Below are 22,791 nucleotides of genomic sequence, written 5' to 3' on the forward strand. Positions count from 1 at the left end.
TACTTTTAAAACAAAATTCTTCTCCAAACTTAACCAATTTTGAAATTAAATATTTAAAAATTATATTTAAAAATTCGCAAGAAATAAACAAAGAATTACTCTGACTGATATTTTGACATTGCAATATATATAAAAATTATTTAAGAATGTATTACTTACAAATTTGTAAAAATACAAAAGAAATTTATGCACATACACATATACTACGATGCAATTGCTCTAAAAAAATAGTAAAAAGAAATTTATACTTACTTTATATCAGAGTTAAAATTGTTGTAAAACATATTCAATTTTTTCGGCACGTTATTAAACGCTTTCAAGTCCACGATTTGTTCCTCGTTCGAGAAGTTCAATATTGCGTAAAGAGATCCATTTTCTTCGGTTTCCCTGAAGAAATTACGATATATCGTGTATATAACTTTTCATTGAAAGATGGAGGAAACGATAGTATCACGATCGATCGTATTATAAGTTTCGATGATTTTACTGTAAGCGATTATATTGCATATTTGCACGATTAAAATTAAATAAAATAATGTATGCAGATAAATAATAATAGGAAATTATTGTGATAATATATTTCTTGATATATCAATTAATTCCTTTTACTTATATTTCCTATATCAATATAAATATTAACTCTTCTTTATACGTATATTGGCTTACCTTTGTTCTTATTTGTTATAAAAAATTTGATCACTATATATTGACGATCTAAATAATTTTTTAAATATACGTATAAATATGAGTGAATTTTAACATAGCTTAATAATTAAATTTAGATTAGATATTTTGAATAAGAAGAATATCTGTGTGAATGGTAAAACGTTTTATCGATCAATCGTTTAAACAACAAATTGATCGATCATAGGTAACGTTTTCCAATTTACACACATCTATCTTACCTAGAGAATGCGAAAACACTGTCGTTCAGCATCCTCGTATTTAAATTGGCCTCTTTAAAGTGTGGCGATTTTTTCAGCATTGCAAATTTCTTGAACATATTGAAGAACGAGTTCTTGTCCTTCTTTTCAGCAGCTAAATTGATAGTCTTGTAATTTTCGTTGACACGAAGCCAGGTATCAGAGCTTGAGGAAAATCCTACGAATCGAAGTTGTTCCTTATTGAATTCGTTAAAAGTTTATGATTTTCATTGTAGGAATATTTTATAATTATTGTTAGAAAATATTTTCAATGTTTTAGAATCAATTTCAATAATAATATATTTTCGATATGAAAGGAATGATCATATTAAGAAAATATAAATATTAGAAAGATAAATAAAGATAAAGATAAATAAAACATAAATATTAGAAAGATATCTGATAAATATGATTTTTTAACGAGTCTTACTTTTGACAAGTCTTTAAAGTATTCGATATTATAACAATTAATTTTATTACATTCATAACTATATAAATTTAAAAATTTCGAAAATGATTAATCTACTTAATAATATTTAGTACAAAATTTTTCGATTCTTAAGACGATCTCTGTGCAAAATCATTTCATACAATTTTCATAATTTCTCTGCTATAAAAATCATACGTTGAATACTTTTGCTTGCAGCAAAAGTTTATTCATCTTCTCACAAAGATTAAGATTCGTTCAAATTGTCGCCTTTACGATTGAATAAAAATATCGCATCCGGTGTAAAATTAGGAACTTACCAGCAGAAACTGAGTCGTCCCATTGGAATGGCGTTCTCGCGGGATCTCTCGACATCGTTTGATAGTTTTCTTTGCCGGCACCGCATCCCTGTGGATCCTGCGTGTCCTCCCACGAGATATAAGTATCCGACATACCAATTTCATCACCGTAGTAATTCACGGCAACACCTGGCAGCAAAAGCGACATCGCGGTGATCATACGGGCCTTCTCCTCTCCAAATCTCGACACCAATCTCAATTGATCGTGATTTCCGGGCTGCGGATAGAATTTTAAAAGCGTTCAGCGTTTTTTGTCATTGTTACGTATATGATGCGCGTATTTTCGTTTAAATATATTAACATGCGATTATAGAAGATACTAATATTGTTATGGAAAGTTCTAGATCCATTTCGTTGGTTCTATAATGATAATTAAATAAATATATTTTTGTGAAACGTTTCATAGGAATTGTTTAACAAATGGACTATGTATAAAATGATTTATGATAAGTGAAAAATAGGAATCATTTCTCGAAGAATATATATATTAAAGATATATAGAATATTATTATAGAATGAAAATCTCTAGAAATTCGTGTTATAAATTATTGAATAATATTTGCATATCTTCATGAATAATTCATTAATTGCGTCAATGTGTCATGAAACATCCTCCATAAACATCCATCATAATATTAATATGTTAATTTGAAATAAAAAAGTTTATTTCTTAATTTAACTGACAACTTAAAGTTTTTATTATCTGAAAAAAGAGGGTGAAACTTTTAATATCTATAGAAATTTATTCTTATCGAATTTTGCAAACTATAAGAATATTGAATTATCATTATTGGTTTCTGTAAACTATTGGAAATCCATATGGAAATTTTCTATCTCTAAAATATTAATTTATTATTATTAAGTCAATGTAAATATTTTTCTTCCTTTTTCCTATTATTATCTAAGTTTCGATTCTACGAATATTATGGAAATTATTTTACAATTCAATAGATACAAAATTTAATAGAATATTTTAATTATCTAATTTGGAATTATATTAATTTTCATCAAATTATTCAAATGCGGAATATTTTACGTATTTTTTCTCGATTCTCCTCCTTTTTTCTAACAAACGTTTTTTTACTAGTACTCCTCGACACTGAAATATCGGTTTTCTGGCTTGAAATTTCACGATCGAACGCTCAATGCGCACACGAGCTCGATGAACCTCGATGCACACACGGAATTCGAAGAACGTGAGTGGAAAGAGGCTCGTTTCGACCCTTTTCAGCCATTTCGTGAATATTTTTTAAGCTCGTTCACGCGTGGCCATCCTCCACGTCCAAAGGCAGAGCCTCAAATTCGAAACAGTTAGGTCCATCGATCGTTTTTCCAATCGAACAAGTTCGACCACTCTCGTATCGTTTGCTTCTAGGATAATTCGATTTTCCTTCGATCTACCCATCGTTCAACTTTCGAACAAGTAAATGCATCCGCAGATGCTGGATGGTGAATCGATTTAGTCGAAGAAAGTTTCAAAAGTTTTAAACGTGGAACCGAAGAACCGAGATCTACGTTTGCGAGCAAAGAAATTTCACGTATACGAAATCTTGTTTTCATATGCGTTCATAAAATTTCTATAAGCATGTAAAATCATATAAAATATTTTAAATTTTAGTGAAAATTATTTATATGAAATAAGAAATAATTCAACTTGTAATAATATTAAATAATTATATTATTTATTATTTATTATGCTTTTGTATTATATATAAGTTAATATTTTTATTAATTTTGTAATATGAATGCAAAATCTAAATTTTGGTACAAATATGATAAAAAAATTATTCGAATAAAAAAAGAAATAATTAGATTTTTTCGACTTGTAAAAACTACTTAGATTTTGATAAATGATACTCTTGATGTTTAAAATTCTTCTTAGTGTAAATTTTTACTATTAATCACATTTATTATTATTTCAAACACTTATTATCTTCAAAATTTCAAGTTTATAACTACAGAAATTATCTTTAACCACAGGAAAAATCACAAACAAACCCTTTAAACAAATTCATATTAGTGGATTTCGAAAAGTGTGATCCCAAAATACTTATTACTTCCTCTTTTTTAGGTATGAAAAATTTAATAAATTTATCTCAGAGAATCATAGAATCTATTTTGCAAATAGATTTTCACTGAATTGAACACTTGAAATTTTGATAGAATACTAGTACAGTTTATTTTTCTGTTCAGAAAAATATACTATTTATGGATATAATTGAATAAATTTATGAATAAAATATATCAATGTTCCAAATTGCAAATAAACAAGGTTTTGCACTTTTGTCAAATCATCCATCAAATCATAAAATTCAGATAGTATAGTACTTGACATAGTCTTTGAACCTTGAATAGGTTCAAGATTGAAGTGGATCGAAACACGATCCTATATTCAAAGCTGTTGAGATTTTTTCTAATCTCTCAGAGTAATATGGAGAGCAATTCTACGACCTACTCTAGATTCTTTTCTTCTATCTTTCTTTTTTTTCTTTTTTTAATTAATTATTCTTTTTGTTTTCTATCATTTCACTCTACTCTTTAATTTCTATTCTAAATTTGTTTAATACTCATAATTTTTAAGATACATAACTCAAACAAGATACATAACTCTCCTATGAATTAAATATTTTGTAATTTTGATAAAATTTCTTTTAAAATGTTTAAATTTCAATTAAATGTCGATGAAAAATATTTAGATAATAAAAAAATTAGAAATATCAAATTTTACAAAAATTCAATTCTAATAATCTTATTTGAAGTAATCCACCTTGAGATTTTCAATAAGATTTTCAAAACGTTACTTAATTTTTTAGAAAATAATAATTAATTTAGTACTCACCACCCAGTTAGGAATACCATCTGCTGGCATGTATATCATCCAATTATCGACCAATTTCTTGAAGTCTGATGAATTTGAATCCTTAGAGACATTCTTGATGAATGCAAAATTAAAGGGAAAATCTGCTCCGTAATCGTAATATTTCATCGTCATCGATAAATTCGTGTATGCCTCGATAAGCATGTGTTTTGGTTGCGGGAATTCGTCTAACACATCTCTAAATTTGCGAACTATATTGTAGGTTTCTGGGATATCGTGAGTGTAGATCTTGAGAGTGTACTCGGTTTTATTGGGATCATTTGTTTCACCAGATAGGGGTTCGTCTAAGAATCGCATGTCCTCGCAAATGTAAGGCAAAGCATCTACTCTGAAACCATCGAGTCCTCTTCTCAGCCAGAATCTGAGAACGTTCTGTAACACATTAAGACAAGATATTTGTTAAATGCACAATTTTTAGCAATATAATCTGAATCCTAAATTGAAACCTTATTAAAATACTTACAATCTTATTTTTTATATTAAATGATATTAATAATAAATATAGCAAAAATAATATGAGAAAGATTCCTTAAACAATTAACACACGTTTTGTTTTAAAGGTATCGATAATATTTTATTTATTATCTTATTTAAATTACTAATGATATAAATGAAAATTTAATTTTCATTATGCTTTCATTATATCATAATATAAATTATTTGTTAATTATATGACAAAATTAAAAAAATTTTTCACATTTTTGAATTGTTATTATTATTTAATAATAATTCATAATAAATAATATGTGGAAAAATATATAAAGTAAAATACATGGATCGCAATGAAATTGTATAATGATATTACATTAATATTACTGATCCTGTTTCTGATAATTTCCAGTTCCAATGAAAGAAAGTCGAAAGTTACCGACGAAAAAGCCTCTATATAGTTCATTTTACTGAAACGATTCTCTTATACAAGAGAATGTTATGCTACAAAAGAAAATGAAGAGAAGAAAAGTAAAAATATATGAAATAAATAAAATCGTGATATTACATTGTAACAAAATATGTAACAAAATTGTAACAAAATGAAATATACAACAGAAAACATAATAAAAATATAATAATGATAAGAAAGAAAAATTAGATTAGATTAGTCTTTATCTCTTTTGTTAATTTAAATTCGATGAAGAAAGTATCATCACGTGTCCTGTGATTTCATTCAAATCATGGCCGTTAAAATATCCGTCAAACAATCGAATTTGTATTTTATTCGAGATAATATTCCGCTATGTTTAAATTTCAATGTTTGGCCAGATTTAACTCGTCGTGTTTTCGCGATGTCCGTTGAATTTCATTGGATCGCGGTTTTGCTCCTTTTAAAATTCAAATTTACCGCGTAAATATCACAAGACATCGACAGAATTCCAAATGGATTTGGATCACTCCAGGATTTCGTTCCGAATCTAAATTTACTTCGCTGGTTTTTTTAGTTTTTTACACGTAAAATATATTCTCAGAACGATGAATTGAAAATTCTAATAATTTCTGATAAATTAGATGATGAATGAATTTGTATGGTGATCAAAGAATGATTTAAATATAAGAATGATTTATAAATATCAATGATTACAATGAAAATTTTTATATATCTTTATAATTAAATTATAATTAAAATTTTTTTGTTGTACTCTAATTTTAAAAACATTTTAATATTTAAATATGATAAAAAATAACTACATACACATATACACATATATATATATGTATATATATAGTAAAAGTTCAATATTTTATTTTTTTCTGATCTAAAATAATAGATGCGTAATATTTAACTTAAATTATTAACAGTAAAAATTATTATTATAAGTTTTATCATTTCAAAATTCAACTTCAAAATTTAATAATATCTACAAAAAATAATATAAAAATCTAAAAAAAAGAAAGAAAAAGTTAATTTACACTCAAAAGATTGAAAATATACTTTCAAACTTTTCGAAAGTATATTTTTTTAATTTTCATTAACAATCGTCCAAAAAATTATCATTATATCTATAACTATATTTTTTTCTTTATTTTTACTTTTTATATATTGAATATTAAAAATATACAAATATAATAACAAAATTAATAATGATATTTATTAAGACACATTGGTATCTAACTATTTTCATTATATTTCTTTAATCAACTATCTAGAAATTAAAAATTAGAGACTTTAGAATTACACATATTTTTTTTTTTTAGGGAAGTAAAAAAAGAATCAATGTGAAGAATTGCACAATTGTTCTAATGACATTTTAAAAAATAAAAACAACAAAGAAATTCATATAATATATAGAATAATGATTTCTTTTAGATTAATAATGATGCAAGCATTGATATAATAGATAAAAAAATATGGGTATCAGTATGATTACTATCTCTTACAATTAAATCTATAAAAATTACATAGATAACAGGATCGATAGATAACATGGTTTTCATCTGATCTAAGAAATTTATAAATAATCAGATTTGAACACAGATTTAAAGAAAGTTATGTATAACAAGCTGTCTTGTTCCACATAACTTTTAATCGATGTGATTCAACGTGTCTTTGTTTGGTTAATTTCATCAAGAAATTCTCGACCTTGAATCGAAAATGGGATTTCATTGTTAGACCAGAGAGATGGTATCAATGTGAAGAATATTTTTTTATGAAATCGATAAATCGATTCATACGATGGATAATTTATGCATACCGAAATTCTCATAGATTTACATTAAATAACATAATCAATTGATTTATTGATTAACTAAAATTTATTTTTTAAATTTTATTTGCTTTATTTATTACTATTATAAAACAAAATTTAAGAGCATTTGCTTATAACTTATGACTTGTGAAATTATTATTAGCACTGTTTATTTGTAACTTCTAATTCGTAAAATTTATTTTCATTTGTTTATTACCAAACTTATTACTGCTATAAACCAGAATTTATTAGGAGTATCTACATATAATTTATGACTCGTGAAATTTCTCCAATATTAGCTCAAAGAGCCTAAGTTTAGATTATACGATACATACAATATTTCAGATTATATTTGAACGAATTCTATTTAATAAAATTATTTAAATATTATATATTTTTTGATTGAATCTCATGAACTAAAATTTGAACTGTGGAGTTTCAAAAATTTAATATATGTAATATAGTATATGAAAGAATATTTCATAAAAAATTAAATTTGATTTTCTCTAATCTTAAATACAAATAATTCAGTGTACTCACTTGCATATCATCTAGTACAACTGGATTATAGTAATTTAGATCTGGTTGTTCTGGTGCAAATTGATGCAGATAATATGCCTGTCGTTCTTCTCGCCATGACCAAGCTGATCCACCAAATACGCCTACCTGTATACAAATATGCGTTTGTATATTTACAAAGTGTACAAAAATGAGATAACAAAAAAATTATAAGAGATTATTTCAACGTATATACAGATGTAAAGCTTTAAAAAATTTTTTAATTAAATTAAATTAAATATACAAAGTATTATCAAATCTCGAATAACAATGCAAGTTTTATAATAATGGTTTTTAATAATAAAGTAAAATATTTTTCAAAACATGAATACGTTTTTTTAAACAAAACTTCAAGTTCCAAACAGTTTTGGTGAAATATTTTTTGAATTTTTTAAATCATAAAAATAAAAATTAAATTATGAAAAATATTTGAAATTAACTTCCATAAATGTCATTCAATATTTCGATCTATATAGCTTTTACTTGAAAACAATTATAACAATTAAAAAATTGATGCGAAAAAGATTAAAAATATAAAGATTTATATAAAATGATATTATTATTTTTTTTTATTAGTGAATCACTATTGTCGTATATAATGTGATTTCAAAATAATGACATTTCATTTCTATTTTCATTTTTCTTTTTAAATAAATCTTCAACTTGTTTATATATAATCCAATCTCTATATCTCTTTCGTCTCTTATCTTGCATTCTTGCTAAAAAAATCCAAGATCAATCTATAAAGTATAAATTTAAAGTGTTATTTTATCAAGTATACTTCAAATTCTTTTATTCCAGAAATCTTCCAGATTTAATACTTATTAATTGAGAATTAATTTTTAGCAATTATAATATTTTTCATTGCGATTGCAAATTTTTTTAAAAAGATTAAATAATAATTAAATAATAATTAAATAATAAACTTTAAAATGATTTGTTCTTTTAAGATTAATTTACCGTATAATAGATTTATTTTTTAGATATATTTTATTATTTTTTGAAGATTTATTTAAAGATTTGTAAATAAATTTTTTTATAATAATTTTGTTTGCAAATAATGGATACGTCGACAATTATTTCGTTCGAAAAATTTAGATTTCATCGACTAATACAATGAACAAAAATGCGGCTCAATTTTTCTATTAAAACAATAACAGATATTGTTATCTGCGAGCATGCAAATGAGATTTGTCAAAATATATATATAATAAATATTGGATTAATTTTTTGGTTAATTAAACCAACTTAAATATCATGTAAATTATGAACCGAACGATATGTTTAAACTTTAATAGATGTGTATTATTATTTTATCTAATATAAAACAATTCTATGTTTTCTTTTAATATAAATCTCATATCTTTTTTAAAAAATACTTTATTAAAGTATTAAAGTAATTATTAAAGTATTAATATCGAAATATACTATACATACAAAAAGAATTTTTTAAGGCCATTATAAATGAATTTTTATTCCAAGTAATCTTTAAATTTCATTTTCTTTGATAATAGCTTCTAAAGATTAATAAATTTTGCTACTGAATAACATTTTGGTAATTAAAAGTTACTTTCTTAAAATTAAAATTTTTATATAATATATACACATAATCTTTCTTATATCAATTTTCAATTATTCATTAACAGCACTGCTATACCAGTGTTTGCTTCCTTATTTTCTCCAATATTTCTTTGTCCCCAATAAATCCTTGAATCTCAAAGAATTTTTCAAACAATTTAAACAATGCTTACCCAATTAGTTGGTGGAACACGTTTACCATTTACAATTTTTCCTGGATGCCAAATATAATAGTTGTTATAAGGTTCAATGTTTTTCAAACTCAGCTGGAACCATTCATGTTGATCAGATGTATGATTCGGAACGAAATCCAAGATTATCTTCAGTCCCTTCTCATGTGCAGCATTAACTAAGTTATCTAAGTCTGATAAGGTGCCAAATATGGGATGAACATCGGTGTAATTCGAAATGTCATAACCAAAATCGACCATAGGACTTGGATAAATAGGAGATAACCAAAACATATCGACGCCCATTTCGAGAAAATGGTCCAATTTTTGTTTAATACCTGAAAAACAAAGATGAAATATTATTGATTTGGACTCTCTTTCAAAAAATGAATTCTCTTTTTCTCAAAGAAACGTTAAATTTTTAGTTTACACTCAAACAAAGTATTCGAATAAGAACAAAATCCAAAAAACGTTCCGATTTCATTTCAGAAATAAAAAAAAAAGAAATAAAAATATCTAACACTTTAAAGTTATTTTTCAACGACATCACTTGTATCATTAACTCATAACTGCGTAAATTTTGTAACGAGCATCGCAGAAATGCTGAAAGTCTCTTCCGGAACACGTCGTTTTCAAGCGGCGTCAAAGCGTCGAGAAAAAGACGAGCGAGATATTTTCATTAAAATTTATTTTCTCGTGTTTAAGCGACATTAACTTGTTCCCTCGAGTGTTTCACATCCCTTTCTGCGGTTCTCGCACTTTCCCTTTCTCCCCGATTAACAAGGGTACGGCGGTTAGGTCTCCCTGTTAATTATATCCGCGCCACGTTTACCTGTGTACCTGTTGTTACATAATGGGGTAAACAGATCGAAAGATGAGGCGAAAAGGAAAAGCAATTATGCCGGTGTTTACTAACCATGACTAACCTGCGTGATTCCTGACCAAACGTTTCATGATTAATTATCCGTTAGTACGGTATTTTCTGGTGATCCTTTGTTACGATTACGAAGAAGAAAAAAATGAAAAGGAACTTATTCTGCATATTCTTTATAGTATTTTATATATTTATTATATAAATACTATTATTTGTTATAATAAATTTGATCATGATATAACATTTAACGATGAAATAATGTTATTATTGAAATTACAAAATACAAGTTATGAATTAATAGTTTTAAAAATAATCAAAAATTTCATTTGAATTTTTTAATATTTCTATACATCCTCTCCACACAAAATATTGAAAAAAATCTAAATCTAATTTTCATATACATAATATAAAAATTTAATCAGAAAATGAAAATTATTAATAAAAATCATAAAAAGGAAGACGAACCTTCGATATCACCAATACCATCTCCATTGCTATCCTTGAAGCTTCTTGGGTAGACCTGATACACGATCAAGTCCTCCTTCAAGTTTTCAGGGAGCGGCTTCCATGCTGCGTCCACAATGGACAATGCCATAAGGCAAAATACGATTATCGCCCTCATGCCTGTTTAACACACAAAACGGATCGGTGAATATGAAATTAGTTCTCTAATTAATCGCATGATTTTGGACTCGACACATTCTGTGTACGATAAATAACCACATAGTTCGCAATTCAACACCTACCTTTCGTTATTTAAGCGATAGAAAATACAGTGAACTTTAAATAGAACAAATCATACTATTTCAAATAATTAAACATTGAAAAAAGAATTGATACATATAATACTAATTCACACTGTTTCTTATATTTTCTAAGAATTATAATTTGATAATAATTTAATGTCACACGTTATTTTAACACGATTGGAATTAATTAATTGTAATTATATGTATTTGTCTCGTCAACTTGATAACATAGACTGCGTTGAAATCTAATGACATCTTCCCTTTTATAGCACACATTACGTAATGGACCACTGTCTACAATTTCCGTAGCTATCACGTGTTCATTGAACAATCGTATTAAATTTTATCAAAATATCTTTCATTTGATTTCCAAAGATGAATAATCCTTCCTTTAATCGATAATTAAAGTTAATTTTTCTTTAAGTTAATTTAAAATTATGATTTTTCTCTTTGAATTAATTGAAATTGATCGATATAATATTGATATGTGCGTTTTATGAAGAATAATATGATTTAAATTTCGGAAATTGACAATCGTTGCAGCAAATGTTTTCTTTTCCCTTTGCAATACTTTTATGAATAATGATTTAAAAATATTCATATATAATACATATAACATCTTTTTTTTTGTTTTTAGAGCATTTTTTATTCCATGAAAACAAAAAAAATCATGCATTAATTAAATAATGTTACACATTTATTAAAAAGTTTTAAAAATTTAATCTCTTGGATATATGTTTTATATTATGCTCTGTCCTTCCGATTATAATGGATATTTCATTGAAAAATAATATATTATCATGTTTCATTATCGTTTAACACGTTAAAAATTTATTCGATTTTTCCTTATTGGATTTCACTTTATTTCTGTTTTATTAACGTGCGGTAATGAAGTTTTTCCTAACAAAAGGAGAACTTTCCATTCTTCGGTTATGAAATTTTGTACTTCACGTAAACTATCGGCTTTATTCTACACTGTTACATATTTCCTTTTTTTAAGCTTTCACGTAAAAATTATCGATCAAAAATATATAATCTTATGAAAGAAATATAAAAGAATTTTCAAGGAATTTATCAATATGAAGAAATATTAAAGTTTGTTTTATATTAATTAATTTAGCATAATTATCTTATTTATATCACTGTGAAATATTATTTATTTATAAATATTGCTCGAAGTTATTTTAAAATTATTTTAAAACATTAAAACAATCTAAAATCGTTTCAATATCAATAAGAACGGTGTCAAGATTATAAAATTTTGATTAAAATTTTGTGTCACTTCTAATTCATGAAATATTAAAAGTTACTTTTATAAATAATGTTTTAATTTTCGTATTTTGTTTGTAAATATTCATGTAATTTGATATTATGTTATAAATTAAATGTGCATATATATCTATTTAATCCTACAAATATTTCGCATTACAATTAAATCCTATAAAATTCAAAATTTTTATGCATATAAATGAAACATCTAGTTTATCGTAAATATATATTTAATTTCATAAAATCTAATAATATAAATAAATTTCAAAATCAAAATGATAATTATAGAAAATAAAACTTCTATTTACCTGCAAGTTTTCTTATGAATTTTTAAATTATGATTACATAGGATTCTGATTTAATATCTGAAATAATATTGATATTTCCATTAGAACGAAAAAGTTTAAAGTGTTAAAAATTTATTCACAATTTTTTACATTAAAAACTTTATCATATATAACATTTTCCCTTAAGACCATCATTTTTCTTATATCTAAACATTTCTCTTTGTCATTAAACTATGAAAATAAAATTATTATATCAAATAAAATTTATTTAACATAATATAAAATATAACACTCATGTTATAAAAATTTTTTTACCGTAACAATTTTACTTATATTTTTTCAAATTAAACCTTCTATCACTTTTGTCCATCTTGCTTTTTCTCAGAAATCTTAATTTCATATGGCAATTCATCTTCTGAATCATCTGAACGTAACAAGAACTGCGTAATATAGTTTGTAATTCGATGACAACAGCGTCATCATCATCTCAATTCAATGATAACAAAGAAACAAATCATAATCGTTGCTGACCTACATGTATATCCTTTGTATTAATAACAAAAGTAACATCCATTAGGATATTATAATTTATTTATCTTAGCTATTTTTTATTAAAACTGTGCAAACTTGAAATTATTCCAATCGGACATTGCCTTATCCTCATAAGCCAAAAGATATTTTTGTTCAATGCTCAATTATTGCTCATTATTCAAAATGGTGGATAAATAAACTTCGAGTTTATTTCGAAAAAATCTTCTATAGAAGTAATGACTCGATTTTTAAAGAACAAAATTATTAATAGAAAGATTGTTACGTGATGTTACACATGTATTGTGTAATATAAGTCAATATGTGTATCCTCTTTAATCTTTAATTGACATTGATTAGAATATCGAATTGAATTTCAAAATGTTCGATTTTAATTTTTATTCTATTTTATATATTGCAATAAATTTGAATTTTCTTCCCAATGAAAATAAAAATACAATATACTTTAAAATGAAATAATTCTGTACGATCGTATACACATAATTCAATATTAAAATTTTGGAATCGATGCTAATTAATTACATTTTAAAGTGACAGAGATAAACATATATACATTTCAAAGAATCAAAGAGTTTTAAAGTGATTTTATTAAATTTTAAAAATTCTGCAAAGTTTAGAAAATTAATATATTTCAAAAGTTTGAAAATTTCTGCCAATTTTATACAAATTCTAAGATTTACGAATTAGTTTACGAAATAATAATAATAGAAAACAATTAATTTTCAACATCACTGCTTGAATCTTCGATCTTCAGACACTGAAATTGCGGGACAATGTTCGGTCTGTTTCGCGGTAAAGGGTAGCATTCTAGCATTACCCAAAGCAGTAAGATACACCACAGTTGATACGCCACAATGATTTGACAATGCCTTAGACAATTTGAGATTGTAGAATCACTATTTCAATGTCTATAGAAATTTGAAAATCAACCCTCGATTCTTAAATCGTCAATCTATTATAGTTTTTTTTTTTATTGAAATTATGAGATTTTGAAATTTATAATTTGAAAATCTTAAAATTTGCATTGAATTAAGAATTCAAGAAGAATATAAATACTTTTGTTACACAAAATCGCAGAAGCTCTATTTTTATAAAGATGAGACTCATTATGATTAATCTATGGATCTTACGATCTCTGAATTCATAACTTAAACATCTCACAAAATGTCGAAGTTCAGAAACCCGTCCCAAATAAATCCCCAATAAATCTAGAGGCGTAGAACCTCGACCTCCACTACTGGAGACGTAGATCTTGCCCCAAATTACATCGAGATTATACGACATTGAACTCTACGACCACAAGATACTAAAACTAGATTGCAACAATTTTGACAGACTCAGCAGATCATGAATCTTCTAATTTTGTGTCAAACTTAATCATCAGAAATACAATTTAATTTAAGTTTCGAAGTACCGACTCATTTGATTGACATCTTGATCTGAAATTTGATTAAACTCGGTTATTTAAGTTTCAAGATTATTAATTTAATATCTGAATTCAGATCCTAGGATTTGCATCCTACTACTATGAGAAGTATTTCTCACTAGGAATAAATTTCTCTCAAATCATGAATTCCACAACATGTTGCACATCGTTATATAAGTTTCACATTTATGATATAATAGATTTGATTAAATTCAACAGTTACATTAATAAACTTTCAATAGAATATAAAATTTTACCGACAGATCAAAGTAAATTCTACGATAATTACTGAGCTATTGTCGGTTATTTTAAGAGTTTCTTTGTGCCATAGTGTTGTACAAAGCAAATGTATTGTTAACAAAGAGTGAGATAGGTGTCATCTCCTTAAATTGATAGGTAATTAAAATCTTTTGACTCTGCAGTAAATAATTTTGTATTTTCATAGTGAACTTTAAGTTTATATAATGCTAAAATCTTACACACAGGAGAATAAATATAACCGAGAATATGTATAAATGTGAAAGAAAACAGCGAAATGAAAATAGAGCGAATCAAGGCGTATATTTGTTTTAGGAAAGAGCAACGAAATCATTTCTTTATTTTTATTGTATATATACATAAAAATGAGAGTTCTTTGGTGCTCCCCTATAATTCAATATTAATTTAAAAAATAGATATATGATCACGATTATTATATTAATTTATTATACGATTATTCATTAATTCTCTGTGTAATTATCTTGCAAATAAATTACCACAAAGGAAGAAATCATAGAAAGATACTGAAAAGTATAAATATTTAAAATATTTCTAATTTTATTTTTCAAAAATTGCGATAAAAATATAATTATTATTAATCACAAATTTAAAAAATTTTTTAATTATCATCCAATTTCTGCATTCTTTTGAAATGTAATAAAAAATCTATCGTACAATTCGAGTTAAATAATGTTTGATATCCGATATATATATCGTGATACTTTAAAACTCCAAGAACATTCCATCAACATATCGAATATTGTCAGCAAGAGAAAAAGGCGTTTTCAATCTTGGTTATCGTGCTGTGCCACGGGTTTATATTCATTGATACGATCTAAGCCAGCGATATTTTGCCCAAAAGATAGTTGGTGAACCAATGGATCGCAAGCTCGAACGATACGGAATTTGAGAGGGTGGACTATAAGTGGCCATCATAAGCGAGCTGCAATCCTCGATCTTTCCGGTCGAAGGAATGTTATGGTTTACAAATTTCCAGTTTAGGGTTTAGTAGGGTTATTATGATCGAATAATCTTGGTTATTCGATTACAACACAATCGATAAACACAATATTTGATAATTAGAATTCTCTCTAAAAAATTGATAATGATTCTAGGCTCTTATATAATGAATTTGATTCTGTTATTCTATATTTCAATATAATTATATAAATTAATTAAATGAAATTGTATTATTTGACGTTATTGAAATTTTTATTTTTCAATCTTCTATTATTGAAATATTTTTCGAAGAAAAATATGAAAGAATCATTATCGATGTTATTTGATTTCTCGTTTCAATTTTTTTCAAAATTTTTTACGAGTTAAGAGAACTAGAAACAATTTAAAATAAAATAAATTATTCTATATTTATTGTTTTTTATATTATTGATCATCTTATTAACGAATAAATTTATTTATTCGTTCATTGTCAGATATTATAATTCATCGTGCATCCAAATTAATAATTGATAGGAACATTATCTGATATTGATAGAATGATTGTTATTTAACTTCAGAATGTGTGAAATGATTATCATTATTATTATTGAGAATCAATCATAATCCCTTTTGCCGTAATATCAATGCATATAACGACGATATAAGATGGATAAATAATAAATATGAACGTTACACGATCGTTAATCAAATTTACACTTTGATCGTAACGTTCCAGCCAATGGCTGAATATAATTGAATAAATTCAATTTCAGATGTAAGCTGTACATTAGTTCCTCATGCTTTTTCAATCAAAAGCTTATCTTTAAACGTGTAGAAAATAATCATTACTTGCTGCTTTTGCTGCACTTAATGGAAAAATCATTTCAATTTGATAATTTTTCCAATACAATGTTCAAAAATATTCAAATGTTAATATTTACATATAATTAACTTTATAGTTAACTTTTTGTAATTTTATCTTTTTTAATCAAATTTTAAAAAATATAAGACAGATAATAATAAATCAATTTATTTAAAATTTTATTTCAGTTTTTTATATTAATATATTATACATCGTAAAATATGATCAATAATTTTTTTATTAATTTCCATAACTTCTTTTTAAATTAAACATTATACACGTTATATATATTCATATATATATGTTTTGATAACAAGACTTCCAATCCAATAAAAAAAATTGCTAATTTTAAAAATTAAATATATGTATATATACATACATACTTTTAATAATATTTATGTTTATAATTGAATTAATTTACATTTGTGTATGATATAAAATATTCTCATCAAACTTAATTTCGCTGAATTAATTCTCTATTAACATTATAAATTAATTCATTTACATACATACGAGAACACTGCGTCGCACGACTATTTCAATTTTCCATTCGCAGAGTACAAACAAACATCATTTGCATTGAATAGTTTATCTTCGTGACACGGGGTTGAATTATCCTTTGACTCGTAAGAAAAGCGAGGTAAATTCGATGGAATGATGCATGAGAATTCTATTACATTCATATTCAACCCCTTCACATTCGTCGCATGCGTTGATGGGTAACGGGTAAAAATGAAACTTTCGATAGTCATGGTTCCGTGAACAGCCATTCGATAAAAAGCCAATCATCTTGACGGTACCCTGGTCTTATTTGAATTTTCGGGGTCTCGCTTAGTCAACCGTACTCTATTCAATATGATACTATAGGTAATATTCAATATTTTCTATCGAGTCTTGTATTCGATAATAAAATCGTAAAAGATCAATGATCGTTCAATAATCATCGTAATTTAATTCAAATTTACAAATAATAATTCAACTAAATAGAAAATATACCCAAATTTAATTTAGAAAACGAAAAAATTCATTTTAACGAAGAATACAATGACACAAACTTATGAACAAGCAATTTTGATTTCAAGTTCTTTCATGATCGAATTAAAATTTCTATATTAAACTTTTATACTATCATACATTCATTAAAATTTGTATTGATTGAGTTTTAGAATCAGTTTTATTCCAAGCAACAAAATATTGAACGACCACCGACTTGCGTCCAATGTTGATGAAGCACGAAATTCGCACGGAATCGAAATAAATTTAATTATAACTTCGCTTCGAAAATTGCATCGTCATTATGTTTCTGCTTTTGAAAACAAATAAACTGAACTTTCCGTGAAAATCTTGTTATCGAAAGTATTATATGTAGATATTCAATTCAAATATGCAAATGAATTTGATTCTTTCCATAATGCGTTTATGATGTTCCTGCTAACCGATGTTAAATATATGTTATAATTATATTGTTTTGAGTATATAATTGATTAAAAACCGCATAGCTATTTTAATTTCATTTTTTCTTTTTATTATTAATGATAGAAGAAAAATATTTTTATTAAATTAATTCTCTCACGTTTGACGGAATATTTTTTATCATAAATAAAACACGTCACTTTTATTTTACATTTATTTGCTTTGTCAATAAAAACTAAATAAAGTTGAAATATAATCCACATTTACTTTCATTTATTCACATTTACTTTTACATATCTATTTGTCATGTTCCAATCATAAATATGAAAATAAATAAATACAAGCTATAATATTAAATATACGAATTAAAAATGTGAAAACATTTACATACTATTACGAAATAATTAATTTGTTATTTTTCTCTCAAGCGAAGAAATTCTATAAAATTCTTTCTCTATCGAACAATAAAAATCGTATATCTGTAAAATATTAGAACGATTCTTAAAAGTTAAAAGATATTTAACGTTCTCTTAGAATATAAATTCGGCTGATGGGTTTCTATTAAATCAATAGATAAAGCTTTGGGATTGAAGGTTGGAAATTTTCGTATGTTTTTTTAAAACTTGATGTTTAATGAAAATTTTATTTCGTATGACATTGATATCTCGAAATTCATCTACTTATTCGTGGATTTTCCAACAAATAATGAATTGCGTTTGTGGATTGAATATATAGATGTTTGCTTATTTTTTTAGTTTTGAAAGATATGACCACGTTCGAATAATGATTTATTATTAAGAAATAAATAAATTGAATAAAAGAAAATATGAAGATTGAATTAAAATTGATCTTTAATTATAGTAATTAATCAAATTTTTTAGAATTTTCTAATAATAATGAAACGAAAATTCAGTCATTTTATATTTGTGTAAAATTTGCTTATTTAATTTGATTATTTGATATATTTTCAGATGTAATCAGATCTTCTTTATTCATTAATAAGATACATGTAGGCAGAAACACATTTTCATTTAAATTGTCTGTTAAATAGTAATATCAGTTTAATTAACGCTACATGGTGAAAATGGCCTTGTGGTTTGTTTAGCATAATACAAGGAACAAAATGTTTTCGATGCACGTGTCATTACCAGCACATTCTATGCGCGCCATCGATCCAAATAAAATTCATTATACCTTAATTACTTTCCTTTTATAATATCTAGGCACTTTTTAAAATCGAAGCTTTCAACAAAATCTCTTTAAAGTAGTATCCTTGAAATTTCAATTTTCCTTTGAAATTTGTGTTCTATTTCAAAGGCTACTTTTATTTCACCTGTAATTTATTATTAACAGTGGTTGATAATATGCTTAATATTGAAAAATGTATAATTTGAATAATTTTATATTTAATATTTGTAACTTTGATAAAGTTTTATATTAAACAAAATTGGCAATATTGAAATATACATATTGACAATATTCTGATTTTGGACATGTTCATAATTAAAATTGAGAGAAGGTAAAAGAAATGTTATAACAGAAGATTTGCTGTAACAAAAATTTAAAATTTTAATTGAAATTGCATTGGTAGATAAAGAAAGTAAACATCGATTCGCAATTTCAATTTCATAGAGGTTTGGGTAGAAGATGCAGAGAAGTACTTTTATGTGCAAAAAACGTCTTCAGAAGAGTGCAGAAGGTTAGTTTTAAAGTGGAGGTGAAGTGGTCGTCTCAAGAGTCAACATTCAGTAGACAGAATGTTTGGAAGCCATTTTATTCGTATGTATGTAATGTATATGATCCTTACATTAAATTTCAATGAATATAAATTGAAATTTTCTAAGTTTTTCTTTCAATATTATTTACATATTTATTATCTTAATCTGTATAATAGAAATATTTAATTATTTTGAAAAAATATAATGAGCAAAATTAAATAATTAAATAATTTAAATTCTAGGAAATAACATCAAAATTAAAGATTTGATATATTCAATTTTGAGATTTGGTTATATAATCGAAATTTTAATAAAAAATTTTCTCATTTAAAATTAATGAACTTTTATATCGCTTTATATTATCTCTTCTTATTTATGTACTTATTAAATTCAATGTCAGATTTATTTAAAAGAGTCATTTAATCTATTTCATATTCATATTTAATTTATTATTTCATTATGTTTAAATACATATCTATGTAATAATTATTTATTTTCTAATCTAATATAAGATTATATGTTAAATTTATGTTACGAAATTCGATCCAATAAGGGATTGAATCGATATTTTTACAAAATATAGATCAAATCTACTTAGAAATCTCTTAAAAATATTTCTTATCAATAAAATTTTTCAAAATTTTATAACGTGAAAGGATACCATATTAAAGATTATCGATTTCTGGGTGTTAGTTTAAAGGTCGCTTCAAAAGGGATTCCTATTTAAAAGAACTCTCAAACGAAATATTTTTAACTCTAATGTAAAATTATATTAATACTTACAAAATTTCTATCAAAACATAAAAATAAATATTTTAAATATATATAAAATAATAAAATATTTTAAATAAGATAAACAAAATCTTATTTGTAATATATTTTAACAAAATCAAATTTGTTAAAATATAAATAGGATAAAAATAAAATTTACATTACAATATAATTACTTTAAAATAAAAATTTTCTTAATTTTTTAATAGAAATCATAATATATTTGTTTTCAAACTTTCAAACTTTTATTTTTTCTTTCTATATGTTTCTGTATGTTTAAAAGAAAGTAACTTGAAATATTTTCAGGCAGCAGTGCACCTATTTTTAGTTTCCTTTAAGTTCTTTAATTCGTTTTAAAAGTTTTAGGTATCTTTACAAACTTTATTAAATGATTAGTGAAGATAAAAAAAAATTAGTTTGAAACAAAATGAGTTTACGAGGATAATTATAATTAATTTAAAACGAAAAGAATGATAATGGACTGTTTGATGCAAAAAAAAAAAAAAAACACTTAGACTAATTAGATATCCAATCCATGTAAGCCGCATTTGAATCAAAAACTTCAACTATTAATTTGCTATACATTTTATAAATAAAGTGTTTAAATTTCATTTACTAATTGCGGAAAGTGATAGCGTGATCTCATTTTGTGTCATATGACAACTTTTTCCTAGTTTTAAAAATAATGGAATTATTAATTTATTACAGCACAATGGATAAAAAGTTTTTTCTTTTATCATATTGTATAATTCAAGTTAAAAAATTATGTCTATTATTCGTGAAAGACTTGCAAATGTATCACGAATATGAAAAGAAAATTATACTTGCATGATAACACAGTATGTTAGATTTTTAAGATAATTTTAATATCAGTAATCTTCAGATATATCACATAATGAAATTCTGAAAATATAATGAGAATATTTTTCCAAAGAATTTCTTTGAAAATACATAGAAAAATGAAATCGAATATAATAAATATATAAAAAATTATTCTCAAAAAAATTGAGAATGTTTGTTTGTTTTTCATAAATATAAATATATATTAAATTTTCAAGAATTGTGTAATTAATTTCATAATATATATATATATATATATATATATATATATATATATATATATAATTTTTTCCAATAACTAGTATCAGATGCAATGTGATAGCATTGTAATTTGAGCACAATTGATTGAACTGCAAGCCTAATTTGTAATCCATATACATCTAGCACGAATCGATATCTCTTTCACCAACCTTCCACTATGCGACCTGTTGTTTTCTCATCGGTCGTTTGGTCAATCAATTAGAGTGATTATCATGACCTTTTGTCTCTATTCAAGAAATCCTTTGAATTATGCTTAAATCTAATTAATCACTATTCACTTACTATGAAAATAATCTCATAATTCTCTCAAAACTTTTATAGTATGTTGTACATGAAACTATTTTTTTTATCTGTCCTGCTAGTTGTTTCAAAAGACACAAATAGCATTGTTTGATTTTTAAATTATTAAGTTTTCTAAATATATTCGTTTTTAAATCTTTTTTTCTCCTATTATTAAATATTCCATTTTGACAATCTTTAAAAATAATGAAATTGAAAGTAACACGAGATAAATATTATTATAATCGTAATTCGTAATTTCTTATTTTTAAATTATAGATTGCCTATTTTTATTTGCAAATTATGTTTTCTTACCATTTATTATCATCTGATAAAATAATACGTATAATAATACCATTTTCCTTTTCTTTGAATTATTTATACAAATGTAATCGATATGCAATATCATTAAACAAGATTAAAAAGGAATAAATATATTGTTAAAATATATGGAAGATATAATAATTTAAAGAATCATATATGTAATAATATTGCATTAATAATAATTTACATGTTTATTGAATTGCAGTTGCATCTCCGCCGGATCGAAGAGCCACAAGAGACGATATTGCAGTGTCCTCACCTGGTGCATCCCCGAACGTTAATGCAACTACGAGCTGCACTGGTACAACATCGTCTCGATTGCACAATCCTTCCTCGCCAGGTCGAAATGGCCAGCTATCGAGTAAGTGACTTGATAACGCAATTGTTGTACATTATTA

At 25.0% G+C, this 22,791-nt stretch overlaps 2 protein-coding genes across 21 annotated transcripts in view; one reads left to right on the forward strand and one right to left on the reverse strand.

Moving 5' to 3' along the window:
• LOC107993618 (dual specificity calcium/calmodulin-dependent 3',5'-cyclic nucleotide phosphodiesterase 1) overlaps nucleotides 1-22,791 on the forward strand; it is a 183,319-nt gene that overhangs the window by 141,946 nt on the left and 18,582 nt on the right. For all 14 annotated transcript variants that reach the window (XM_062076073.1, XM_062076076.1, XM_062076079.1 and 11 more), the window contains one exon: nucleotides 22,599-22,754. In XM_062076073.1, the coding sequence (XP_061932057.1) occupies nucleotides 22,599-22,754 (156 nt within the window). The remainder of the gene's footprint in view (nucleotides 1-22,598; nucleotides 22,755-22,791) is intronic.
• The window catches only part of LOC107993622 (alpha-glucosidase), a 47,704-nt gene that overhangs the window by 284 nt on the left and 24,629 nt on the right, over nucleotides 1-22,791 (reverse strand). For 6 of the 7 annotated variants that reach the window (XM_017050136.2, XM_062076084.1, XM_017050139.3 and 3 more), the window contains 7 exons: nucleotides 10,914-11,072; nucleotides 9,578-9,912; nucleotides 7,809-7,934; nucleotides 4,549-4,959; nucleotides 1,671-1,926; nucleotides 906-1,101; nucleotides 253-387 (listed from right to left, as the gene is read on the reverse strand). In XM_017050136.2, coding sequence (XP_016905625.1) covers nucleotides 253-387; nucleotides 906-1,101; nucleotides 1,671-1,926; nucleotides 4,549-4,959; nucleotides 7,809-7,934; nucleotides 9,578-9,912; nucleotides 10,914-11,070 — 1,616 coding nt within the window. In that variant the 5' untranslated portion in view covers nucleotides 11,071-11,072. Of the gene's footprint in view, nucleotides 1-252; nucleotides 388-905; nucleotides 1,102-1,670; nucleotides 1,927-4,548; nucleotides 4,960-7,808; nucleotides 7,935-9,577; nucleotides 9,913-10,913; nucleotides 11,073-11,194; nucleotides 11,582-22,791 lie in introns of those variants that run through there. The other variant, XM_017050137.2, reaches the window with a different exon arrangement.

The sequence above is a fragment of the Apis cerana genome, linkage group LG6 (assembly GCF_029169275.1).
Source record: "Apis cerana isolate GH-2021 linkage group LG6, AcerK_1.0, whole genome shotgun sequence".
Taxonomy (NCBI): Eukaryota; Metazoa; Arthropoda; class Insecta; order Hymenoptera; family Apidae; genus Apis; species Apis cerana.